Source organism: Felis catus, chromosome A3 (assembly GCF_018350175.1).
Source record: "Felis catus isolate Fca126 chromosome A3, F.catus_Fca126_mat1.0, whole genome shotgun sequence".
Taxonomy (NCBI): domain Eukaryota; kingdom Metazoa; phylum Chordata; class Mammalia; order Carnivora; family Felidae; genus Felis; species Felis catus.
In genome coordinates this window covers 120,637,939-120,664,292 of record NC_058370.1, presented here as the reverse complement: position 1 = coordinate 120,664,292, position 26,354 = coordinate 120,637,939, and the positions used below count along the sequence as shown (strand labels likewise).

Sequence of the window (26,354 nt, the reverse complement as noted above, 5' to 3'; positions counted from 1 at the left end):
ATCTGGGTTGGCTTCACCTGCTTTGGACGTGTGTGTGTGTGTGTGTGTGTGTGTGTGTGTGTGTGTGTGTAGCTATGATGAACATGACCGGACGTTTCTGCCCACACGTCCTGGGACGTACAGATGTGCATGGGTTTCTGTAAGGAACGTACGGAACAGCAGAGTTGCCGGGTCATAGGTCTATTTGCAACCTCACTAAATAACTCCAAATGGTTTCCTAAAACGGTTGTAGCAATTTATACTCCCATCAGGAGCGTGTGTGTTACCATCATACTGGATATTACCAGACTTCTTAACTCTTGAGAAACGGGTAGGTGTGTAGTGGTATTTCGTCCTGGTCCTAATTTTCATTTCCTTGATTACGTGAGTGCCTTTCATTTATTAGTGGCCATTTAGATTTCTTCTTTTGTGAAGGGTCTATTCAGTTCTTCTACCCTAATTCTGTTAGGTAATTTTTTTTTTAACTTACTTAAAAGTCTAGTCAAGGCACTGAATCATAAAATTCTAAAACTTTAGCGCTAGAAGGGACCCTGGAGAACTTCTAGTCCACTATCCTCTTCAAGTTGTGAAACGGACTCGAACGATGGCCTGCCTGCGGCCCCTGAGAGGACTCCTGAAGCTGGGGAAGAATCCATGCCTTCTAGATCAAGTGCGGTGCTCTTTCCCTCCTCATCAAATGCAGCTATCACATCCATTTGGCCATCTGTTGCCTCTCCTCTCACCTGAGCCCGGCCTCCACCCGACCCCCTACACCACACTGCCGCTGCTCTCCCGGCTCGCTCTCTGACCTGGATAGGCCACAACAGCCAGGTCCGTACCCGGGTCATTCCGCCTCTGCTCCAGCCCTCCTACCCCTCCTACAGAAACACATACTGCTCTAATAAATCTCCCACATCGTGTGCCTTTGAAGGGGTGAGATCATGGCCTTCTCTTGTCTCTAGAAGAAAGGGAGACTAAATGCAGACCGAACGGGGAAAGCAGTTGCCCTTACCTGTCAGTGCCGTTGAGCCCGGGGGTGGAAAGTACCTGCATCTTCTCTAAGGCGACCACAGGAAAGCTGTTGGACAGATAATCGCACACTCAGGCCCTACCTGAGTACAAGAGGCTGATGCCCAGAAGCTGAACACGGAGGCAGCCGCGATCTTCCACTCATCGAGAATGGAAAGGATCTCAGAGGCGTATCTGTGAGAAGCCACGAACCCCGATTCCCATCCAAGCCTCGAAGGAGCCCAAGGCCCATGACCCTGAAGTGGAGACTTGGGCAGCGGGGGGAGGAAGGAGACAAAACAGACCCCTAAAGAGGCCTCATCTTACTCATGTTCCTGGAAACGTTTGCGGTCATATTCATCAAAGATGGGGCGCCAGGCGTAGATGTTGATGACGGCCACAGCACCCGTGACAAGCAGCATGAGTGTGAGCTTCACCATGTGGCTGACCTGCACCAGCATGATGGTGGCGATGAGGGACAGCACAGCGACATAGCTGTAATACTTGGGGTTCTCTACGCAGCCATCCTCTGCCTCCGTCCCTGCGGTGCTGTTGACGGGGCCTGTGTGGTACTGCAGGCAGCTAAGCTGGAGGGCAGGCCCGGGTGGCAGGGGGAGAACACAGGGTACAGGGGGACAGCAGACACTGGTCAGAGAGGGCTGTGCACGGCAGTGTCCTTTCAGCTGCCACTTCCCACAGCTCCCTCAGAAACACTGACAGATGGGAAAACTTACCAAGGAATGATACAAAGGCCACTAGTTCCTACTAAGAGCTTAACCATCTCTCATTTGACGTCTATGAAAATTCCAGTATTTTTGCTATTGCCACCTTTGTATAGAAAACTCAGAGAGGCTGGACTTGCACAAAACAGCACAATGAGCAAGTGGTAAAGCCAGAGCCAGGAGTCCAGTATTTCAGTTTCAAATACAAATGCTCTTGCCCACAACACACTGTTGCTTGAGGGGGAGGGGGGCTCCCCCACCGCGTCACCGCAATGGCAGCCAGTCTCCGTGCAAACACTTCCGTTTCTCAAGTCCTGCTGCCCAGCACATGGAGTCAAGGGAAAGTGCACCCATAAACTGAATCCAACCCACTTTCTGTAACTTGCAACCGCTGGTGCTCATCTGCCTTTGGGGAAGTTCTCAGCACGTGAAAAGTTTTCCTATACCTCCCTGGTCTTGCACCCCTCTATTGGCAACGGGCTCTTCCGCTGTCCGTGACCCGGCACCAGGCTCCAGGTGGGTTCAGACATGCTAGGGGCCTGGGGCTTCTCTTCCCTGCGCTCGTGCATCGTGCGACCAGGGGCGTGTTAGGTTCTGGAGCCCCCAGCTTCTCATTCTAGTTGGACTTTGGCTCAGTTGGCCCTAGGGATTTTTCACCTCTACTACCACCAGATTCAGTCTCCATGGTGAGGTTTTGTTTTTTTTTTTTTTTTTCCTGTGCTTCAATTTTTAAAGAAAATAAAGCAAGTGCTATAAGATTTATTTGGAAAATGTAGGACTTTTTAAGAGTGTATATAATACTGCCAAAATTGTCGGGAGCCGTGATGAATGACAAGAAAGTCAACGACCGCTCCAAGCTGCCAATGCTCAGCAAATGACTGGCGGCTCTGAGTCAATAGATCGGGGTTTCCAACTGCTGTCCCCTCTCCCCAGGAAAGCATCTGGCTGCCCCCTTGGGACCTGCCGCTTCTCCGTGAATTGAGGAGAGCAGAGAAGAGGATTTGTCTGCCCCAAGCCATTTGGGCTCTAGGAAGGCCTGGCAACGTTCAAATGGACGAAGGCCAAACAGGAGAGCTCCTTTAGCGGAACGGGCTTACCTGCCCCCTAGATACCCCTTAGATACCTGGCTTTCACCACACTATAGGGAACACTTCAGATATGCAGAATGCATACAAGTACTGTGCCCCTTGAGCAGCGAGATAGGGAGTTTCTTCACAGGGTTGGGGTTTTGAACTGCTCAGTCCTTTACTCTGCCACTTACTGGCCGTGTGACCTAAAACAAGTGAATTAACCTCTCTGAGCCTTGAGGCTGTAGGCAATGGTACCAACACCTCTTGGGACTGTTAGATTAAATGAGTCAACATCCAACACAGGATCTGGAGCATGGTGTCGGGCTCCTGCACTCTGGGAGAGCACGGAGCTGGGGGCAACAGGTCAGTCTCGGGTTTCCGGGGTAGAAGACGCCCTCCATTTGGCCAAGATAATCTGTTTAGGAAACTCAGCCATGTCCAGTTGGGAGGACCGGTTGACAAACTGCTCACGCTGGCCAATACAGAAGCCTTTCTCCACTGAGAGAGGGGGTGTCCCTTCTACAGCGACAGCTGGAACTCACCATGTCCACAACGTTTGCCATAACCAGAATGAAGATGGCTAACATGGCCCAGGTGTTTCTGGCCCAGCGGGTCCGGTCGATCCAAGTCGAGAAGGCCACGAGCTTCTTAGGAAAGGCCTAGAAGAATGGAATTTCAGGGGCCATAAGCCTTTGACAGTCTTCTCTCCTGTAAATATGGCTGCTAATGACCCTTTGCCTGTGAGTCAACCAAAAACTGACCGGCAGACCTGAGGAGGTGGTGCAGGAACCTGATGCTCTGTATCAGTCCCACCGGAGGGGTCTGTGATACAGCGGGGCCTCCAGATACCAGAGCCCTTTCTGGAGCAGACACGGAGACCAGCCCAGGAGGCTGTGGGCAGTGCCAGCAGCAGCAGCCCGCTCCGTAAGTCCAAGCGGCAAGGCCACGTCAGGGAACGATGTTCGGGGCCGGCCATCTTTGCCTGGCTGCTCCTGCCTTTCCTGGGTCGGTGTGCCCTAAGTCCTGCAAATGACCCGGCAAGTCACCTGCCAGACCCCCTTCCCTAAAACACTGTTTTTCTCTGGTCATTCTGATCCCAGACTCTGCATGGGACCCCGGTGCTTACAGGAGAATGTCTCAGTCCCTTTGTCTGGCTTTCGCTGCATGTCACAATCGGGACCAACCCCCTTCCGGTGGGGCCTCCGCTGCTTTTCTACGCAGGTCCCCGTTTATCCGGACTCTGGCTTACACACCCCTGCTTGCTCAGCTGGAGCGAATGAATGACCGGTGTGGGACAAATGAACGAATGGATAAATGCCTGCACCATCCTAATAAAGGCAGCGTATCTGTCAGGATCTGACGGGATGCAGAACTCTGTCGATGCCACCTGCACTTGTAGAAGGCTTCGGAGTCAAAGGGGAAGCGGCTCTTACCCGGGGAAAGATGGCGGCCAGCGAGCAGACCGTCAGGATCAGAAGGAGAACCTCCCCGACCACAAAGGTCATGTAATTTGTCATCAGCCTGTGAAGGGGAGACGACAGTGAGAGAGGGGAGCAGATGGGTCAGTGAGATCAGGTGAAGGGCCAGGAGAGAAGAGGAGGAGGGAGAGGGCAGGCCCTTCCACGCCGGCACCTGAAACGTTCACGGAGCCCTGCCTCCTGTTGTGGAGACGGGACGGAGGCCCTGAGTGCAGGGCCTGGGCATGAGCAGCCCTCCCCAGCGGTAGTTGTTGCTGGGGCACAGATGCCCTGGGCAGGGCCCAGGAGAAACACGGGGTTCTCAGGAATGAGCGCCCTGCCATGAAGGGAGAGCGGGGGACAGAGCCTCTCCCCTGCAGCCGAGGGCGGCAAGGCCTCCCCTCTGCCGACCGCACAGAGCTTCACAGCTGAGCAGGGACTTCCACACCCACCTTCTCAATTCCGAGAAACTCGGGGTCTCCAGATCCTCCCCGTACTCACACCCCCACCATTTGGTTCCCTAGGAACCTCTGTTGCCAAGCCGGCGCCTGATTCTCGGATTCTTGGTCTCTACTGAAGTATCGCCCTGTCGGTGAGGCCGTTCCGCCCGGGGTCGTACACAAACGCCGACACAACTAAACTCGCCGCCAGCATTCCCCGCTCCCTTCTTCACCTGACTTTTATCCATGCCACCTGCCCCTGTCTGCATATGTGTTTTGATTATTCAGTTGTTTACATCTGCCTCCCTCTGCTAGAATGGAAGTTCCACGAGAGCGGGGCTGTTTGTACGCTGTCCTCACTGCATATCCCTAGACCTCAGCGCCGGGCACAGAGCAGCCCGTAAATTCCTGTGCAGTGAATGAATGGATTTGATCCTTCCAACAGTCCTGGGAGTTAGGAGAGCGGGCATTATGATCTTCAAATTGTTATTACCATCATCATCTTTGGCTTTACCGATGAGTAAACTGATACTCCGGGAACCTTAGAGACACGGCCATACAACAAATAGGCAACACAGCCGTGTCTAGAAACCTGCGACTAAGTCCGAGGCTCCTTACGGTGCCCCCAACTGTAACTGGGACAGGGCTCCGCCCGCCTCCTTCTGAGGGGGAACCCCGTGCAGGAGTGAGCTGCTGATGGGCCACGGGGAGGGGGACCTCTGACCTTTACTCGGGCCTCAACGGTTGGGGCAAGGACTCCAGAACATCCCCCGTGCCCTGGAGGACCTGCTGCTTGTTGCAGAAATCCGTTTGTGCCCAGAGCTTAAAATTACCTGCTAAGATGAGGCAAGAATGGGAAGCCAGGTCAGCCTTGACGACTGAGGTTGAAGAGGGTCCCCATCTTCTGTCTCCTTATCCCAAGAACCACTGAGGCCCACACAGCCAAGGCCTCCATCCTCCTGGGCCCCTCTCTACCCCTCGGCTTTCTCCATCCTGGTTTTAAGGCTAGTGCTATTCCGGAACCCGAGGTAGACAGAAGGAAGGGGGGGTCCAGGGCACAGTCCTAGCTACACCTGGGCCCGAAATCGGCTGGGGCTGTACCACTGAGGTGAGGAAGAGACCAGGCTTTTGCCCCAGTGTCAGGCTCCAGATGATGCACTCACACCCTTTACACCTCTGGCCTAGGACGCTCATCACCTTTCCTCTTTCCTGGCCTATCGGCTTACCCCATGCCCTCCTCACCAGGGGTCGATGAGTATCTCGACCAGGGCCGTACAGAGCAGGACAACACAGGAGCAGCTAAAGGCGGCCCCACTCTGCTTTTCCTTCTCCACGGAGTAGCGGGTTTCCATCTCGGGGTCCATGAACCGCATGGAAAGGAGGAAGGTGTTTCTCTTCTTCACTCTGTGGTGGAAACACGTCCCATGAAACACGGATGTCACATCTGCCTTGGCCTAACAGGAAGGGGCCCCATTCAAGATGGCTAACTTCCTGAACCCCAAGTCAGGGCCTACAAGGTATATGCAGAGGATCCACTTACACCTGGGCGGACTCTCGCTCAAGCAGGGCCTCATTGAGTAGCTGGTTGAGCTCATGCTCGTCCTCAGAGGCGTCCACCACTCGATCAGCCAGGTCCTGAAGGCGCAGCCTCCGGCGCGGGTTGGGGAACGAGGGATTGTCCGCCTGCAAGGCAGTGCCCGGGGTGGGGGCGGGTGGGAGGAGTGGGGGTGGAGTTGGGGAAAGAGGGTGGTGCAGGGGGGGGGGGGGGGGGGGGGGGCGGGAACAAAAGGGATCACACTCAGGAGGACTAACTAAGCCCTTCTAGAAACCACTTTACAGGAAGTCTTCCCTATGCCCCCACACGGCTCCATCTTGCTTGGGTCTGGACCCAAAGCCACAGTCCTTCCTGGTTTCCCAGGACCGTGGCTCTGCAGTGACCAGCCACTAACGGCAGCATGTGGGGCAGCAGCCACTGACCCCGAGGAGGACACCCAGGAATGAGACCGCTGCTGGGGCAGCGCAGTCCCGGCACATCCTGCTATGAGGACGGGGTCCCACACAGCCACGCAATCGGCGTCCCTGGGACGTGAATGACCCCCAACCCTAGGGCTTAAGGGAGTGCACATCTGGTTCAGTTGGGGGAGGAAGGTCTGAGGGGGAAAGTGCTGGGAGAAGAAGGGACACCCTTGTCACTGGTGGGGTGGCGGGGCTGGGGGACTTCTACCATTTTAATTCGCACAGAGGAAAAGCATCAGCTCCAAAAGTATGACCCCAGACTGTGATTACACGGCCATCAGCCGAAATGGTAACTGAGACCGGGCCCGTTAGCTCTGTCTGTGCCGGTCCTGATGTATCTGGAAGCCAGAACCAAGACAGCCCGGTCCTAAGCTCGGGCGTGCCACTGGTTGCCAATTTGATCCCATGTCACTCGTGTTGCCCAGCTCCAGCTTTCTCCTCTATAAAATGACGAGGAAGGTCTGTTCCAGCACCAAGAACCTCTGTCCCTGAAGCGCATGCTAGGGAGTGTGGCTAATCGTGAGGACAGAAAAATTACAAGCTGCTAAAAGGATGTGCGTTCTTGTTAATGAGTTATGTCGAGTCTACATTTCCACCTTCTATCAAGGAAATCACAATTGCTGAACGTCACGGTGATCCAGAAAACCTCCGTGAACTTTCAGCCCTGTCTCCCCTCTTGCTCTGCAGCCCCCTCATCTCAAGGCGCCGGGGCCCTTCGTCTGCCCCCCACCCGCCGCCGCCCGGCAGTGAGAACGGCGCGGCTGCCAGAAGGCTCACCTGAGCAAGGCAGAGACCCCATCTCCCAGGACCTGCCTTTATCACTGAGTGGGCCCAGGAAGCTCTTTAGTAACGGACAGGTCCTGGACGCTGTCCCAAGATGGGCCCCGTCCTCAGGGCGGAAAGCATGTTAATTCCTCCGGAAACCCCTGCCATCTGTTCATGGGACTTGTGGAACAGAGAGGTGGGCCCACCCTGAAGTCTCACTTCCAGAACAGTCTTGGTTGAATCCTACAGAATTCTCCACGGATGTCCTCACTGCCCTCAAAGCCACGGGATTCTGGGACAGGAGGGCTAGACAAGGCTTCCGAGGTGAGCACCCCTTTGGACTTGCCCCCCTCCACCCCAGGAGGAGACAGCGGAACCAGGGTAGGAGGTGACGCCCAAGGTGGCACCGGTAAAAAGGAGAAGAGCCCAGGCCAGTCTCCCACTCCTGCAGCAACCTTCCCCACCCCGTCCCCTGCCCACAGCCCTGGCCCCCCGCCCCGCACACACCTGGGCATCCTGCTCCTCGGGCTCCTCTGACGTGGAGCCGCTGGTGTGGATGCTTCCGTTGGGCTCCTTGGTCTCAATGAGGGCGGGAGAGCTGGGCTTTGAGGAAGCTGGCGCTCCATTCAGCAGGGCCTGCGGTGGAAAGACGTGGCTGTCGGGGCACTGGACCCAGCCGCCCACCGGCCCCAGCAGACCTGGTTGGTCCACGCACTATCGGTCTGGAATCTTCCCACTAGAGTTCGGAAGCTCTAATTTCTAAAGAAATTACCGTTTGACTCCTCTAGAACATTAATTTTAAAATGCTGTACTTTTCTGGTATCTTTTTCCACGAGTAAAATTATTCAAAGCAGAGAAAGACCCTATTGTTCCAACTCCTATTTCTGAAACAGTCGCTTGACACAGTGATTCACAGAGGTCTTTTTTTTGGTGTAGAGCCCGTCAGATGCCTTCCGAAAGTCTGAATAAATTCCACAAGCCCATGTCCCCAGTGATTAAGTACTCTTCCTTGACAGAGTAAGTTAAACACTGAAACACAGGGCAGCAGTGTTACTGAGTCCCTGCTCTGTGACAGGAACTGCTCTAACTCCTGGGGATACACACAGAACGTCCTGACCGGGACAGCTCTACTGTTCCTCAGTTCTACTGAGGAAAGGCAGACAACAGGGAAGCAAGTAAGTAAAATTAGCAGAGCGCGTAAGAGGAGGGTACGTGCTCTGGAGAAAGATAAAGCAGGAAAGGGGCACAGGATCGCAGGGGAGCGGGACAGTGGAGAGGAGGTCAGCGAAGGCCTGAAGGAGCGAATCACCTGGCTCTGTGGGGACAGAGGCCCTGGGAAGAGGGAGAAGCTGGTGCAAAGGCCCGGCAACGGGCCTGAGCAGCTGCCGGGAGGTCAGAGCCGCTGCCGGGACGGTGAGTGAAGGCAGAGCAGGGCGGCGAGGGCCTGGCCATGCCGGGCCTTCCTGGCCTCCGCAGGGCTCGGGCTTTCCCTCCGGGTGAGATGGAGACCAACACAAGTGACAGGACTTCACCCGACACCTCAGCAGGAACACTGCCTGCCATGGGGACGGGGCCCCGGGGCCAGGTCAGCGGCCCAGCCCCTGGTGGCCCAGACGGGGGTGGCTGTGAGGGGGTGTGGGGGGGGGGTCAGAGCTCTCCTTCACAGGAGGGGTCAACAGAACGCGCTTGTAGATGGCAAAGAGGGGGCTCGAGCATGTGTTCAGTTTTTGGTATGAACTGTTGAAAGAATGAACTTGTCGCTGACGGAGACGGGAGGGCGGAGGGACCGGCAGGCACTGGGCCTCGGACCTGGGGACCGAGCTCCCCCGTGTCTGTGCAGATGGACACTTACAGGGGCCACAGGGTGAGTGCAGGCAACAGCCGGGGCCGAGGTGGAAATCTGGGCATCATGAGAGATGGCATGTGAGACAGACAGAGCGGGCAGGCCTGACAACAAGGGCAGTGTGCGCAGGGAGAGGTCTGGAAGCTTTTTAACACTCGGGAAGGACTCATCATGAGGACTTCCTGAACAGTTGTCTACCACACGAGCTGCACGGGCTGTGATGAGTTCCGCGTGCCCCGGCGGCCACCACGCCGCCTTGCAGAGAACACAGGAGGCGGGAGCTCCCGACCACAGCCGAACGTTCGAGTTCCCTGTGACACAGCGGCGCTGGCACACGGCGGATGCCCCGCCGATGGCTGCCGGCCACCGCATGAGCCAGGGTTCACTTCTCTAATAAACAAAGAGCCCCTACAAAGCAGAGAGGGGACCGGGCCCTCAAAGGCCACATAAAGCACAGAAGAAAACACCTAGCTGACAACCTAGCTGTCAACCTAGCTGACAACCACGGTAAGCGTCCAGCCTTACTAATGATTACAGAAATGAGGTTACAACAGTGGCCTATCACGGTTCTGTCTTTCAAATGAACAAACCTAAAAGTGAGTAAAGAGCTGGGCAGTGAGGGTGCCCTCCGGGGGTGGGAGGCAGGTGGTGATGAGCGGGGGTGAAAGCTTTCCATGTGCAGAAACCTTAACCCAGCCTTTCTACTTCGAGAAATTGATATTTTCAGGAAGGGCCAGTAAGAAACTGTTAACAGGGCGTCTGGGTGGCTTATTTGGTTAACCCTCTGACTCTTTGAGCTCGGCTCAGGTCGCAATCCCACAGTTCGTGAGTTCAAGCCCCGTATCAGGCTCTGCGCTGGGGGCGTGGAGCCTGCTTGGGATTCTGACTCTCCTTCTCTCTGCCCCTCCTCGACATGTGCGCGTGCTCTCTCTCTCTCAAGATAAACTTTAAAATAATTTTTTCAGAGAAAAATGTTAAAATTCAACTTTACAAAAGTACTGAAAACCTGAATGGCCACAAAGTGTCACTGAGAGAAGTGCTGAAAACAGAACACCATTCACGTTTCCACGGGAACCAGTGCCGGCTGTCTTGTGTGATGGTACACTTAAGAAGAAGAGGTCGGTTCTCTCGACCCGCAGTGCCTGTGCTCCGTCCTGTTCAGGCCGCGGCCTCGGCATGGGCCGTTTCCCGCTGGCTCACAGCTTCAGAGCTGATGTTTTAAGCCATGCAACCACAGACTCAACTTTTCTCTCATTTGCAAGTGGAAGAATGGCTCAAACACAACGGCTCCATGGAGACGGGCTCTGCCCAGGCTCCCTGGGCCTCCCTTCCCTCATCTGCACTCTCGGAGGGGTGCCAGGTGCTGAGGAAAACCCCTGAGCCAAATGACACGCCATGCAAGGGTGATCGGAAGAAGCGAAATAAAATACAAGATCAGAACACAGCGGAATGAGTGCTATCCCAAGGACGTGTTGACTGCTTTGTGACTTCAAGGTGGCCCCCCCCAAGTAAAACCAAATTTGTGGGTAAGTTTTGAAAGGAGTAACATTGCTCAGTTTCTTAAAAATTTTGTATGCCAGGAATTACAAATCTCCTACCGCTTTACAAAAGTAGCTGATTGCTTAAATTACTGTCGATTACTGTCTGGTAGAACAGCTTTGAAGAGACATTTTCAATGCGTTCCAGTGAGTATGTTACAGTTCCCCAAGGAGCACTCTTAAAAATATGAATGAACTTGTTAATTCTGTGGCAAGGTCAAGTCTTGGTTCCTAATTTTCTGAAAAACAGCTTCCTACTTTTCTGAGTTCCTTGGAGCATTTAATTGTAGCTCAGACTTCACATGCAGCCCAAAATACCTTGAAGTGTCCTTTGCTTTAACACGGGCACCTCGTGGGACTTTAAATTACTCAGGAGTGAGGCGGTGCCCACATGTGCAGGCCTCCCAGTGCTGAGTCCGTGTGAACGCCTTCACACGGGGGCGCCCACGTTCTGGGTTACGGGGTGGCTGGCAGGTCGGGGGCAGGGCCCTGCTCTGCCACCTACCAGATCTGCAACTTACGCAAAGTTCTGGGCCTCAGTTTCCTCCTCTGTAAAGTGGGTATGGCGACAGCCCCCTTCTCCCAGGGCTATCTTGAGGATTAAGTGAAATTACGGAGAAACGGAAGTACTCACGAAACAGTGGTTGCAATTTGATTTAAACGGATGAATCTTCTGTTTGTGTTTGATTTGCTAGTCATCACGTACACGTGGGGGAGGGGGGAAGGCGTCTAGTTTTCTTTCCAGACTTTACAGGGGTCACGTCTTCAGCCACAGAAACCTCACCGGACCAGCTCAAGCCCTGCTTTAGCCATCATGAGACAAAGCCTCGGCCATGGGATGGTCTCCACGTGCCACCTCTGGGAGCACCAAACCCCCCCAACTGTCAAATTCCCACGACTGGTGGGGTTTTTAAGCGCAAAGCTTCGAGGAGTAAAACGCCTTCCAGGCTCAGCAGAGGATGACAGACGTCCCAATTCCTGCAGCAGCCACTGGTGGCTTCTAACCAGACAGCCTGTCAGGAGGCTGGTGGGGGCAGCTGCTGAGGGCACTGGGTCTGACGAGATGCAGGAAGTCAGCAGAGAGGTCAGGGCAGGACGGCCTCACTGCTTCCATCCGGTTCTTTTCTCATTTCCCGCCCCGCAAAGTTCCCAGCCCGGTTCTCCTCTGTGACCAAGCCAACCTCAGTGCCTGCCCCTGGCATCCTCACCCACTCCGCGAACTCGCTCCCTGGGTGCCCACGTCTCTCCCGTGATTCTGACTGCCTCCTCCACGCAGGGAGCCCTTCCCTAGCCAGCTGCTCTCCCGAGTGCCACGTACACCTCTCCGGGCGCCTGTCCTCTGCTGCACCACTCACCGTCAGCCTGCCGGGAGCCATGTGCACTACTCCCCCCGGAGCCCGCTTTCCCCCTGCGAGGGTGCCCCCCACGGCCCCGCCCGCTCTTCCCCAGGCCCTGCTTCTCGAACCCTGCCTTTCCACGTCCCGAGCGAGGCGGGCAGGGGACTCACCGGGCCGTCGAGGCCGTGCTGGGCGGCTGTTTTCTTCACCTCTGGCTTGGACGCGATGATGAGGTAGGTCTCGATGCCCTTCTCGTCCAAGTACTCGCAGCGGCTGCCCCCGTCGCCCGGCTCCACGTCGAACTCGCCCTTTAGGCAGTCCATGGTGCTCTGGGAGATGTGCACACGCCTGGACGGCAGCAAGAGGCCCGGGACCGTCAGCGGAGGGTCGGGCCACCCCGAAGCCCAAGGCTGCCGGGGAGGCGGGGACACACGTGCCACCAGAGCTCCAGCCGGGGCTCCCCGGTGCTAACTGGCTGTGAGGGCCGTGTGGCCCCTGCCCCTCTGGGCCTCAGTGCCACATCCGCGAAACAGGAAGGAAACACCCTCAGGCTGCCCGCAGCACCGGGCCAGGTGAGGAGCGTAGAAGGCCGCTCTGAACTCGGTGGTGATCCCACCGTTATGCACCTCACATGGCTCCCACCCGCCGTCAGGGGGTTGTTACCCGTTTCTGGGGAGTCACCACTGAGGGACAGAACCCTGACTGCCCCAGAGGGCCGCTCCCTGACCCAGGCGGGGAGGGTTCCTCTGCGTCCTCGGCCCGTCCGCCCTGACTGGCTGCTGGTATAAAGGAGCTCGAGCCAGGTGTGCACCACGTCAGGACCTGTTCCTTGGGTTTGGCGCCCTGCGGGGAGCCTTGGAGGCGGCTACGTCTGTGCCGGCATCTGTGGCCCCACAAGGAGAGGACGGGGACGAGGACACACGGCTGCAGAGGCCCAGGCAGGAGGCAGCTGGGCCCGGGGCAAGCAGGCAGGCGCCCCGAGGAAGAACACTGCTCCTGGTGTCTCCCGGATGAGTCCCAGCCCCGACGGATGGACGGTCCCCTCCCTCAGCGCCCACGCCCGCCCACCGGGAAGGAGATGCTCGCTCACCCGGGGATGCCACCGGCCTCCATCTTGTTGGCCACAGTGACGTCAGTGGACCACACGTCATACTGCCAGCGCTTCTGGCCCAGGACGCCCCCCAGCACCGTGCCTGTGTGCACCCCCACACGCATGTCCACCCCAGTCTTCGTCTTCTCCCGCACATACCTGCCAGGCACACACGGAAAGGAGGAGGGTCGGGCATGGCCGTGGCAAGGTGGCCGGCCCTCTGTGCCCTGCGGCAAGAGTCCTGCACTGGCTTTCTCCCACTCCAGGCCGAGGGGGCCGCTGGGCACTCCACAGCTCTCTGCCTGTACTTCAGCTAAGTGACCTGTGGCTAGGGGTCCAGCAGGTCGGCCGGGGCCCAGGCTCGCGTCGCGAGTTAGCGTGATGGGGGTGCAGGCAGGAAGCCACAGAATTATGGCCGCTACCTCCCCGCGTCCACCTGTACCAGGTGCCCGCGCGCAACAGGGAAAGCTGCCCCGAGGTGAGGGAAGTGGAGCTGAATGATCCTGAACTACCCACCCCCCACACGCTCCCAGCACAGCATTTGTGTCTAGGCCAATGTCAGAGAAGCTCTAATCCAGAAGATGGTAACAATGCAAAACCGCCCTCTGGTGTTAAGGTGTCCCGCCCCCGCGCCCCCACCCCGGCCTCCATCCTGGTGGTGGGGTGGGAAACTGCAGCAAGGAGCCCCCTTCCCTCCTGGTGCCTGATCCCAGCCAGGGCCTGCCTGCTGGGGCCTCTAAGCCACCTGCAATGTGACAGCGACAGGGGAGGGCGAGGGGGGAGAGGACAGCGTCCTCCCAGTGGCGGAGGCAGGAGCCCTGGCTGGGAGCCCAGAGCAGAGGCCGGGGCCCTGTCCCACCTCTGCTGCCCCACGTCGCTGCCACACTCGGACTTTCCGACCTGAGACGGGCCTGGAGGCTCACAGTGAGAAAACACGGAGAGAAGGGACGGGGAGCCTGGGGGGACTCCAAACCAGCGTGAGGAGGTGTGACAGCCTTTACCACGACTGCCACTTCTCTAGAAAACAACAGTGGATGCAGGCTGGGCCCCTCAGAGGCCACGGAAGGCTTTCGGCCCCTCAGCTGGCAAGAAGGCGAGCCACGTCCCCCCTTCCCAGAGCCGGGGGCTGAGCCGCCTGCCGACCAACACGGCACCCACGTCCCATGGGGGCCTGGGGTGCGCCGAGCTCCCACGCCGGACCACGGAAGGCCCGCCTCTCCCGCGGTCCAGAGCCCCTCCCCCCAGAGGCCCCCACTCACGAGATGGCCTCCACCATGGCGAGCCCCATAAGGATGGAGCAGACGGCGTGGTCCTCCCGGTAGTCGGGCAGGCCGCAGATGCAGTAGTAACAGTCGCCCAGGATCTTAATCCGCAGCTGGTGGTATTTCTGAAAGAACAGGGTGTGCGGCGTGGCTCTGAGTCCCTCGCGGGCACGGAGGGCGGGCAGGGGGCAGAGCAGGCACCCGTGGGAGGCAACCGTGGGAGCCCCGAGGGTGGCCCCCCGCCGCGCTGGAGGCCGAGCGGGGGCCGGGTACTCACGGCCGCCAGCTTGTCAAAGCGGGCGAAGAGCTCGTTGAGCAGCTTCACGAGCTCCTGGGCACTGCAGGCGGAAGACAGCTGGGTGAAGCCCACGATGTCCGCGAAGAGGATGCTGGGAGAGCAGGGAGGGTGCCACCGTGAGGCTCCGGGCAGCGTGCCTGGCCCCGCCACCAGCTCCTGCCCCAGGACCACAGCAGAGGGGTCCCTGCTCGACCCCAAAGCGGCAAGCCCCTGGCACTCCCAGGGCGAATGCGGGGCTCTGACGTTTAGTTTATCCTCGTGGGCCTCTCCTCTCTGGGCCTCCTTCCCCCATGCTGCCTGCTCCTGCCCCGTGATGAAGTCACCCATCTTGGTAGGAACACAGCTGTTAGCCCCTAGCCAGCCCGGAATGGCTGGGTGACCTCACAGACGTCACCCCCGCACTCTGGGTGACGTCTGTGCGATGATGGGGACTGACTACATGGCCCAGACGGCTCATTCCCGGCATGCGTCTGCAAGACTGCTCCCACGGGGGCCGAGGCTCACACTGAAGGCGTGGCCTAGCTTCTAGTCCTGGGGGAAGACTCTCGAATCCCACAGCGCTTGGCTGACCCCACAAAGCCCAGCCCCCGTTCCGCTCTTGGAGCCCAGGCCCACGGGCCGGCGCACCTGACATTCTCGTGGCGATACATGTACATGGTGTTGAACTGCTGCTGGTCCTTTTGGCTCTCGTCCTTCTTCATGTCCTTTAGCATCTCGTCAGCCACATGCTTGGGCAGGATGGAAAGCATAAGGTTCTCCTGGGAGGAGGAGGAGGAGAGGGTTGGTGGAGAAGCAGGGTCTGTCTGGTCTGCACCCTTCCACGGGCAGGTTTGGATACTTCCAGGAAGAAACACCCCGATGCCGGTGACACACATCAGCCAGGAACCAGCTGACCTTCCACGGGGCCTTACAGGGGCCTCCCCCACGCTGGGAGGCAGCCGGAGGCCCAGGGCAACAGGCTCAGGGCTGTGACGGCACACCTTAAAAGCCCTCACGGGAGTCAGAAATCCATGAAGAAACCCAAGCTTGGTTCTGTACCTCCAGAGTGTCCTCAATGCCACAGGAAAGGTGGCAGTTCCTACGTGGACCCGTTCTCTCCTGCACCGGGAGGGTGCAGGATCTGGGTCACCCACCCCACCTTGCACAGAGCGATCACCCAAGAATTCTGACTGAACATGACTGAAGACCGACTAGGTGCCAGGCGGCATGCTATAACGTGCCAATGCCACAAAACGAGCGAGTCGCTGCCCTCAGAGGGCTGGGGGTCTCATGGGGATGGGTAAGTGGGCCCAGCGCAATACATTACGGTAAATGCCCAGACGGGAGAGGGACAGCGGGCAGTAACAAAGAGGGTGGGTGTCAGAGTCTGCCGGGGGTGTTGGGGGCAATCAGGAACACTTCCTAGAAGTGAGGCTAGCCGACTGACATGCTGGGAACATCTCGTCAGAGGGAGCTGCTCACACCAGGCACAGAGACATGGGACAGGAGGTTTAGGGACCTGCAGCGGTTTCCATGGGGGCGGGAACAGGGAACCGCGGCCCCACGGCTAGGTTTGGAGGGGGGTCCACACTGCCACCTGCGGGCCAAACCTGGCTGCCGCTGTTCGCACAGATAGTGTCTCGTGGGGCCCCCCAGCCAAGCTCGTTTGTTTACATGTCACCTCTGGCTGCCCCCTCGCTCCAACAGAGTCGAGTTGCTGTGATAGAGAAGACGTGGCCTGCAAAACCAAAAGGGGTTTCTGGCGCTTTCAAGAAAACATCTGCCGACCCCTGGTTTGCATCCTGAAGGGCCTCATGTGCCAGGCAAGGAACGGGGAGCTCCTTCCTGAGAGCTGTGGGGTAGGCCCAGTGCCCAGGGCTGTGACACAGGAGGGCGGGCCAGGTGACCAGTTAGCAGTCATCTGGGCAAAGTGGGGCTTGGCGACGGCTTGCATCAAGCAGGCGGGACAGGCCCGTGGCTTGGGCCTCTGGGTGGAAGGTGCCGGTCTCTTTAAGTGAGGAATAGAGAAGGAGAGAGAGGTGAGGGGAAAACCAGGGCAGATTTGGGACGCGTGGCAGGCAGACACTGAGCTGGCTCATGGGTTGAGCCTGCAGCCCCGCAGCACGGCTCAGGCTGAGCAACAGGGACAGGGGACAGGAGACAGCCCCCGGGAGTGGGTGCAAGGGGATGAAGCCAGAGCCAGAAGCCCAGGCAGGGTGCTGTGCCAGGAACCCTGCGCCCCAAGATGGGAGGCAGGTGACGATGAGGAGAACCTGAGGTTCGCAGGATGGAGGCCGGGAAGTGGGGCTACGGCGAGGCTGGGTGGAGGCCTGCGGGGCACAGCAGCGAGAGAAGTGGGGAGGGGGGAGGGGAGGAGACCGAGGCAAGACTGGGAGCAGAGGCACGGCAGGGTCTGACCCCAGCGGTGGAGTGGTTCTGAGGGAGCCATGCCGCACAGGGCAGCGGACAGGGAGGAGGAAGGCGGGCGGGCGTGGGAGGGCCAGGCGTGCTGTGTGTCGAGTGCCGGCTGCCGGAGCCACCTGGGGGCTACGCCACGAGCTGCTGCCTGGCCTGCCCAGGGGTGACTGGACCCCAGAGGAACACAGGCTTGGCAGGGACACCAGCCTGGTGGGTACAGGGCTGGGGGACCTCGTCTCCCACCAGGGCCCCGGGCAGGGTGAGGGCCCCAGGCTCCTGTTCTCCCTCGTGTTCAGCGGGCCCTGAGGCCAGAGAACCCAGCTCTACCTGTACTTTAAACACACCTCTGAGGCAGGAGAACCAAGGTGGGGAGGTTCTGCTCCTCTCCTCCGGGTGGGGCAGCCCAAGAGGCTCCCCAGGGTCTGGGCAGAGGGCTGGGGCCTCACCTCCTCCGGGAGAAGTCAGCTTTGCTGCAGGGACAGCCCCTCCCCTTCCGCTCCCGGACAGTCTGAGACCAGAGCCCCCGCCCGCTCACCCATCGCACCACAGGAAGGTCCCTCTCACTTATCCCGGTTTTCGTGGGGAGAATCGGTCCTCTTGCATAAGTCACACCATCGTAAGCAAGCGAGGCCCCCTCGGCCCGGTGGGCCTGGCACTTACAGCGACCACCGTTATTCTTCCATTTCCACAGCTGTCTCCAGCACTGCTAATACCCTCACGAGCAGCAGCGTTGCAGGGGAATGAGAAGCCGAAATAACCCCAGTGATACGACCTCCATCCGAGCCCAGGAAGGAGCAACGGGGTTTCCTGGACGCTGCACCCCGGCACACCCATCTGCCCTGCCGGTGTGCGGCGAGGGGGCTTCTGAAACCAAACTAAACCCAGGCACCTTGGAGAAAGCGCTCAGCTGGGGAAGAACAGGAGCCTCCGGGAGGATTTTCGAGAAAAGCCAGAGAGACCCGGGGCCCTGCGGGCTCTCAGGGCAGCTTGGGGGGAGGAGGCAGGCTGGGAGGCTGGGGCTGGGAGGCTGGGGGAGGAGGCAGGAGCGAGCCTGGGGCTGGAATCCGGGGTCGTAGCCCCCGCCCGAGTGTGAGGCGCCCTGGTCTGTGCCAGGCCAGCAGGGACAGGAGGGCGTGGCGGTTAAGAGCCCGACGGCCCAGCTCCCTCAGTTCCCTATATTGCCACCGACTCACCGTGTGACACCAGGCTGCCGCTAACTCCCCTGTGCCTTGGTTTCCTCGTTGGGAAAGCAGGACGAAGTGACCCTGACCTGAGGCACTGAGAACGGTGCCTGCACACGGCAAGTGCTCAATGTATTACAGCTCTTCTGTCACCTGAGGTGAAGTGTTACTGAGGGCGTGGGGTCGGCAGGTATCTCAGGAAGACGAGGCCTAAACCTCCTTTGGGCTTTGAAGTTGGCCACAGGTTTATAGGTTAAGAGTCCCAGTGGGGAGTTCAAGGTGAGCAGAAAGTCCTCGGCGTCACTTGGCCAGGAGTAGGAGCTCTGTCTGGTCAGGCACAATGACGAAGGAGATGCAAACAAGGGTCCCAGCTTCCATGCGTGTCTTAGCCTTTCTCTCCCTCCTTCCCCACCTCCCCTCCCCACACCCACACCCCACCAGAGGTGCATGCAGGCGCTCACTAGGGGGAGGAAGAGGCAGATGCGTGAGGAGCGTGGGGGGCACCCGCCAGCCTGGGGAAGAGGTCGCTCAGGTGTGTGAGCCAGCAGGGGGCGCGGGACACCAAGGATTAGGAAAGTCACAGTGCTGTGCTGGGCCAGCCTGTGCAACCCCAGCAGCCGTTACTCACACGGTTCCCACCCTCTCAGACCCTGACCTTCCAGAAGAGCTTCTCTGGGTTCCCTTGGAGCCAGACTAGTCCTGAGAGGTGCTTTGTGCCCCTGACCACAGTCCCAATTTCTCTGAAAACACAGCCAGGCATCTTCAGGGGTGCAGGGCCACTCAGAGCAGGTGCGGGATGTGGCTTGGCCTCCCCGGCATAGAGGCAGAGCCCGCCCTTCCTAAAATAGCAACTACTATATGTTTCGGAAGTCATAAGAATGTTCCAAGTCTCTGACCCATTAATAGCTCTCCTGGGAATTTCTCCAACAGAAATAATCCAAGAAAAGTAAAAAGATGTGTGTGCAAGAACTGCACTGTAACCTCACTTACACTCAAGGAAAAGACTAAGTGGCCCAAATGCCCAGCTGATGGCTCATTCGACCGGGACACATCCTTCAGATGGAAGATTATGGAACCTCAGAAGTGACCATAATGAAAAGTGCTACGATAAGAAAACGACCAGACAGCAACCGTATCCTGAGAAGGGGACCACAGACCCACATGTGCATCTGAGTCAAGGCGGAAGAGTCTGCACGAAACACAAAAGGGTAACTTGATCTGGCGAATGGAATTCAGAGAAAACCTGAAATGTTTTTCAAAACTGCTATATGGTTATACTGCTGGGGCTGCTTTTTCAAAATACTTTCTAAACCGGAAATAAACACAAAACTTCCTGTTGCCGCCAGCTGTGACCCTGACCCCAGCTTGTCTGTAATAACCGTTCCTGCAAGTCCGGGGGTGGGGGGCGGGCTTTGGACCCCCATGTCTGCTTGGATGTGAGCTGAGGGAGGAGACTGATGGCCGGGGAGGACCCCTGCCCCACCGCACAACGGAGAGGAGGCAGAGACCCTCTTAGGTTGCCGAGTGACAGAACAATCACCATAGGCTGGTTTCCTGCTGTAGCTCTCAAATACCACAACTCACTGGGCAAATGGACACCAGTGACCAATATCAAAATCGTCCCTCTTCTTTGCTAAGACTTTCTCATCTGCCCTCGACTTTTACATACGTGTAATACTGTCTCCATTTTGCAGGTGACCCAACCAAGGCATGGAGGGGCTAAATGGTTTATCCCAGGTTCCTCAGAGTTAGTGACAGACAGCACTGGAACCCAGGGCTCTTTGACCAAAAGAACGGGTGGTGTTTTCTTCTACACCAAAGGATGTGCTTTTCACACACGAATTCTCCCACCCACACTGGACGCTGTTCCGCTACAAATGTGAAGGCACAAGAAGTGCCCAAATCTTCCCCAGCAAGGACCTGACAACACTGTTCTAGAAACCCAGAGGTGAGCCCACTGGAACATTCTGTGGGCCCCAGTGCTCATGGAGTTGTTAGGGCACCTGGCTACTCCTTGCAGACGGGGACTGAGCTGAGACGTCCGCGGTGCCCCAGCACGGGGCCCGGCAGCATCCCAGACCACCTGTGGGGCTCAGGGAGGCCAGGCCGGGCCAGTGGCAGCTGCTGGAATTTCTTCTGATGGGTCAGCAGGGGAGAGGAGGTGGGTGCTGCTGAGGTGGACCCCCGGGCCTCCATGACAGACCTGGGCAGGCCTCAGTGACCTCCCTCAGCCTCAGTATCCCCCCCGCCCCTCACTGGCTGAGGGCACGAGAAAACAGGCCAGTGCTGTGAGGCCCTGTCTCAGTGACTGGCAGTGGACCCTGAGTGTAACCAACAGGGCCAGACATGAGGGCCCGGAGATGCTGAGCCACCCCAAGTCCGTGAGGGAGGCCAGCTGCGTCAGTTCCAGAAGGCCTCTGCTAGGACATGTGTGCAGTGTGATGCCACCCAATGGACTGAAAGCGGCCCAAGAACACGTGGTTGATGTGGGGAACTTGGCATTCGACGCTGCTACCTGGAGGAGAAATCTATGGGGAGTCCCCGGACGTCGGGCTCGGGGAGGTTCCTGGTTCGGCTGAGCCATCCCTCAGGACGTTAGGACCCACGACCCAGTCTGGCCTTCGGAGTGGCAGCCTCAGCATCACCTGAGGGTGGTTCCTCAGGAGGCCCAGATACCCTCAGGCAGCTCGCAGTTCACCCAGGCCCTCACCGGGGAGTGACCACAGGGTGTAGGAGCCCGAGGCCAGGCATCAAAGGGGGGCCAGGAGCTGGGAACCCGGCCAGAGGAGTGGGGGCTCTGCAGCGGCACAGAGCGACCGTCACGTCTGAGGACGGCAGTTGTATGGAAAAGGGAGGACACTTGCTCCGGAGGTCCCCCCGGAGGAAGCTAGTGATGGAAAGCTGTGGGGAACAGACTGCTGCTTCAGCGCAGAAAGAATGTTCGAAGAGTCAAAGCAGTTCAGTCGAAGAATGCGCTGCCCTGAGAGCTAGTGAGCTCCTGCCCCGGATGCTGGGTGAGCAGGGAGTCAAGCGCAGGATGGAAGACCAGCCCGGGGACAGGGAACCACCAGACTCCGTAAGTCCGGGCCTGGGGCCCTGCGACATGGCGCCACACAGAGAGACGGAGAAGGTGGTGAGCTGCCTCACTCGGTCTCCCTCTGGTCCTGCCGTGCTTGGATGGTTATCCTAAAAATACACGCAAAGTCAAGGCCGTGACCCTCTCTGGGAAAAGAACCAAATAAGCCAAAAGAACGAACAAGCCCTGAAAGTCTCTAGTGGGCTTTCTGGGTACAGCAAAAAAACTACCCAGATCCTGGGGAGAAGCACCTGAGGCCCATCCTGGGCGGTGTGCCACCCGGGGACCGGGGTCGGTGGGGGGGGGGGGGGTGGCGGCTGGCTGGGGCACAGCGCGCGTCCTGGGCCTGGGATGGAGATCTGTAAACACGCATTTGCTGCACTGCTCAGGTGAGCAGTGAGCCCCTGACCGGGGCGGTCTGTCAGCATGGTCCCCCCCAGGCTCTGGGAAGGAACCAATCGAGCCTCCTCCTCCTCAGCGGTGACTCAGGCCAGGCCGCGCCTCTGTGCTGGCTCAGGATCGAGACAGAGGCAGGAGGCCTGCGCTGTTCCCAGGGGCCCTGATGAGGCATTCAGGAGTTCATTACAGCAAGGCGGCCGGCAGGGATCTGGATACGTGAGCTTGGCTGATGAGAAGCTAAGTTTCTGCAACATCCTCGAAAAGGGGGCAGCGGCAGGGAGGGAGACTTCAATGGAGAGAGAACTCAGCAGTGATCTGGTGAGATGCTGCATGAAGCAAACATGTAAAGTCTGTAAGGTGGGGCCTCGTGTATGCCCACGTGTGCCCTATACGTGTGCTGTGCGTACACACACGTCACCACAACCCATCACGGGCTATGAGCAGAGACACAGCTGTCCGCAAACACATCTGCTCTGGGCCTGATTTCTCCAGACTCTTAGAGCTTCTGGGCCGCTTCAAAGCCAAAAAAGGGCAATGGACGCCAACAGTGCCCATCCTGACCGGACCCACTGGGCAGAGGAGGCAGCAGAGGAAGGAGATGGGGGGCAGGAGGCCCTGGGCGGCTAGCCCCGGGAGGTCAGAGCCCAAACGGCTCATCTCTCCCCGATGAGAGCGCGAAGGACCACGGCATGTAAAATCTGGAAACTCCAGAGCCGTGCCGGGGGGCAGGCAGCCACCATCTAGACTAGGGACCCACATGCGCTACTCCGCCCAAAAGACACGGTCACAACCTCACTCAAAGAACAGTCACTGGTCGTCTCTGCAAGTCCCCAAGCTAAATGCTGGGCAGGTCAAAGGTGAAGAGTACTCCTAAGAGCTCGGGTGGTCAGGGCAGTCAGGTCACCTGGGAGTGACTGGTCTCGGGGGGCAGGAGTGCTATGCTGTCTTCAGCCAGGGGTGTGGGAATTCACAGGGGACGAGGGGCTGTAGCACTCAAAACCCAGCATCTCTTTAAACAAGACCCTCCAATGTGAAAACAGGCTCTGAGCCAGCATCCCCAGGGTCTCTCAAGATGTCGGCTCCAAGAAGGAAGCAGGGCCACACTTAATCTTGGCATTGTGGGAGCCAGACTAACAACTAAGTCACCACCAGGACATGTCACCTGGAACAGAACAGAAGTTGCACAGAGCCAGGGGCAGCCCAGAACTCTTACCCTGCTGGAGGGGAAGAGGGGACACAAACCATGGGACTTCGGTCACTTGCCCGGAGGCCTGCCTAGTCTCTAGAGACGGGGGCCAAGGTGACTGCAATTATCAGGAGATTGCCCTTTAGGCGCAAATACGGTCGCGTGTGTGGAATCCACAGCCCTTGCCTAGTGTGGCTATACAGAGCAGGTGCCCCTCAGAGATCTGGTGAGATGCTGAGCCGTCAACGAGGAGACGTGGCCCGAGGGGCAGGCCATCACCCTCTAGCACAGCACTGCCAGAACTTTCTGCAAAGAAATGCTCTGTAACCTGTGCTGTCCAGTATGGTAGCCGTAGTCACTTGTAGCTGCTGAGCACACGAAGAGTGTCCAGTCCAACAGAGGAAGTGAGTTTCAATTTTTAGATTGTAATTCATTTCACTGAAGTAGCCACACGTGCCTCGTGGCTACCACATCAGACAGCGCAGCTCTAGAACGCCGCGGCACGTAAATACGGCTTCCGCGCCCACCGTGGGTAACACAGAGCCGCTGCCTAGACTGCCGCCTTGAGGACGACGCTGCAGCCGCCTCTGTGATCCATGGGAAAGAGCTCAGTATCCGCTTCCGACCTTGACCTGGAAGCAACAGCTCAACCCACCCCGGGCACGAAGTTTCCAGCGGGTTAAACAGACCCGCTCTCTACTTGTGAGGGTCGCTCGTGGTTTGGCTTCACTCCCTCTGCCTCCTCCCAGGGGAGCAATAAATCTTGCTGGTGCTCTTCCCAAACACAGCTCCCACCTTCCTCTTCTCCCTGGGCCTCCCCTCCGGTCCCACTCCAGGGCTGGCCGGGCTCCTGACATCCCCCCCCCCACCACCACCCCCAGACACAGGGCTGGCCTGGCTGCTGACTCTGGTCCCTCCCACACCAGGGATGAGCCACTGCAGTCCGGGGAGGACTCCCTCCGCCTCCCCGCTCAGCCCTCACTAACCTGCCTCTGCCCTTCCACGTGGATCAGGACTCCATTCTCCCCACCGCACACTGGCCAGCACCCACTCCTCTTCCTGAAAAGCCACCCAAGAATCCACATCCACCTTGTTAAATCCAACTCCGAACACACCTCTCTGAGCCTCCTCAGCAGGTGCTGACGCCCTCCACAGCCACCTTCCCCGGCGCCCTGGGCACCGGCTCCGCGCCATGCACTCTACTTTGCGCTCACGGCTGCCCTCCTGCTGCGTATTTAAGGAGCCGCAGAACTGCAAGCTCCCAGCTGTGCCCCGGCCAGATCCTCTGGGTTATACGGTCCCGTGTTGCTTCTGCCCTCTGGGCACGTAGCGCCATGGTCCCGGCGGCACATGCCAGGACACAGAGGGGCTTGGCGTGCCGAGGCAGTCGCCGGGGAAACGGAGTTTCTACTGGGTGCTTCTCTCCTTGTCCCCCCTCTGGCTGCCTTCTGCAAGGCCCTGAGAGCCTCTGGGGCAGAAGAGAGGGTGCAGGTCTGAGACTCACGTAGCAGAATCACCTCCTATTGTCTTCGAGGAGAAATGATAAAAGTTTCCCCAGGTGCTGCCTGGTTGCCAACCGGCGTTGAGCTCCCCAGCCTGAGGCGCTGTCCTACAAGGCCCACCATCCTCGCCCCGGGAGGGCCCAGCAGGAGTCTGCAAATGCAGGCACAGCCCTTCCAGCCTGCCAGACGTGTGTTTAGCGCGCAGGATGACTGCCTTCCTGGATGTCTGTGAGACATCTCCAACTCAGCGGGTCCTGACTCTCCACCCCCCACCGAACCCATTCCTCTCACCATCCTCCCCATCTCCGTAAAGAGCCACCCGCCCTTCCGATCGCCTCCGGCTAAAATCCCGACAGCCATCACCGACTCCCCACTCCCCCATCCCCCATGCCACTCAGCAGTGAGATCTGTTGGCTCTGCCTTCAAAAAACACCCAGAATCCTTCCCCTCATCACTTCCATCCTGGTCTAAGCCATTATCCGCTCTCCCTAAAATTACTACATAGCTTCTAACTGGCCTCCCTGCTTCCACTGCTGTCTCTTCTCCACCGGCAGCCAGACTGATCCATTTAAAACCTACAACCCTCTATATGTCCATCAAACTAATGAATGGATACATAAATTGTGGTTTATATACACAATGGAATACTACTCGGCAACGAGAAAGAATGAAATACGGCCTTTTATAGCAATGTGGATGGAACTGGAGAGTGTTATGCTAAGTGAAATAAGTCGGGCAGAGAAAGACAGATACCGTATGTTTTCACTTTTATGTGGATCCTGAGAAACTTAACAGAAGACCATGGGGGAGGGGAAGGAAAAAAAAAGAGAGGGAGGGAGCCAAACCATAAGAGACTCTTAATAACTGAGAATAAACTGAGGGTTGATGGGGGGGTGGGGGGGGGGTGATAGGTATTGAGGAGGGTACCTTTTGGGATGAGCACTGGGTGTTGTATGGAAAGCAATTTGACAATAAATTTCATATTAAAAAAAAAAACAAAAAAACAAAACCTACAGCCCTCCAATGTCTCCAATCTCCTTCAGGGAAAAAGCCATGGTCCTTACAAGGTCCTACAGGACTTGTTCCTCATCATCTCCCTACTTTACCTCCTACTTCTCTTCCTCTCACTTCTACTCCACATTCACCTGCTGCCATGATGTCCTGTGAACGTACCTCAGGGCCTTTGTACTTACTGCTCCCTCTCCCTGGAACATGGCATGGCTCACGCCCTAACTTCAGGTCTCTACTCAAATCTCACTTTATCAGAAAGGCTTCTCTGGCCACACAATATTAAATAGCAGCCTTCCTTCACCCCCAGGCAATTCCTATGCTCCTTCTCCTGCTTTGCCCACCACTGTCCTACCTGTAATAGCATATGCTCATTTATTTAATATCTATCTCCCCCACTGGAATCTGTTCTGCTTACAACTACATCCCTAGTGCCTGGAAGAATGCCCCAAATACTTGTGCAATGCTCTCCTTTAGGCCTTCTAACAATCTTATTCCAATCTCATTTCACAGACAAAGAAACGGGGCCAGAGGGCATGATAACTGACTCAAGGACACGGGGCAAGTAAGTGGCCTGGCGAGGATGTGAATGCAAACCTTACTCCTGAGCCCTGCGTTGTCAGATCCTCCCATTTCCCAAGGTGGCCAGAAATGCAAGTTTTTACAGAGAATGTCCAAATCCTTAAGTATTAGAAATTTAAAACTCGGGGCAGGTCCAACAAAGCCGATGCCCACAGGCCAGATGTCCAGAGACTACAACTGAAACGCCTAGTAAACAGA

At 57.6% G+C, this 26,354-nt stretch overlaps 1 protein-coding gene across 5 annotated transcripts in view; it reads right to left on the bottom strand.

Annotated features, from left to right (window-relative positions):
* The window catches only part of ADCY3 (adenylate cyclase 3), a 90,361-nt gene that overhangs the window by 6,297 nt on the left and 57,710 nt on the right, over positions 1 to 26,354 (bottom strand). For 3 of the 5 annotated variants that reach the window (XM_045054856.1, XM_011281268.4, XM_011281269.4), the window contains 12 exons: positions 15,453 to 15,583; positions 14,805 to 14,916; positions 14,525 to 14,652; positions 13,266 to 13,424; positions 12,346 to 12,523; positions 7,965 to 8,093; positions 6,217 to 6,359; positions 5,919 to 6,080; positions 4,213 to 4,300; positions 3,322 to 3,438; positions 1,315 to 1,574; positions 992 to 1,057 (listed from right to left, as the gene is read on the bottom strand). In XM_045054856.1, the coding sequence (XP_044910791.1) occupies positions 992 to 1,057; positions 1,315 to 1,574; positions 3,322 to 3,438; positions 4,213 to 4,300; positions 5,919 to 6,080; positions 6,217 to 6,359; positions 7,965 to 8,093; positions 12,346 to 12,523; positions 13,266 to 13,424; positions 14,525 to 14,652; positions 14,805 to 14,916; positions 15,453 to 15,583 (1,673 nt within the window). The remainder of the gene's footprint in view (positions 1 to 991; positions 1,058 to 1,314; positions 1,575 to 3,321; positions 3,439 to 4,212; positions 4,301 to 5,918; positions 6,081 to 6,216; positions 6,360 to 7,964; positions 8,094 to 12,345; positions 12,524 to 13,265; positions 13,425 to 14,524; positions 14,653 to 14,804; positions 14,917 to 15,452; positions 15,584 to 26,354) is intronic. The other 2 variants (XM_019827829.3, XM_045054857.1) reach the window with 1 other exon arrangement.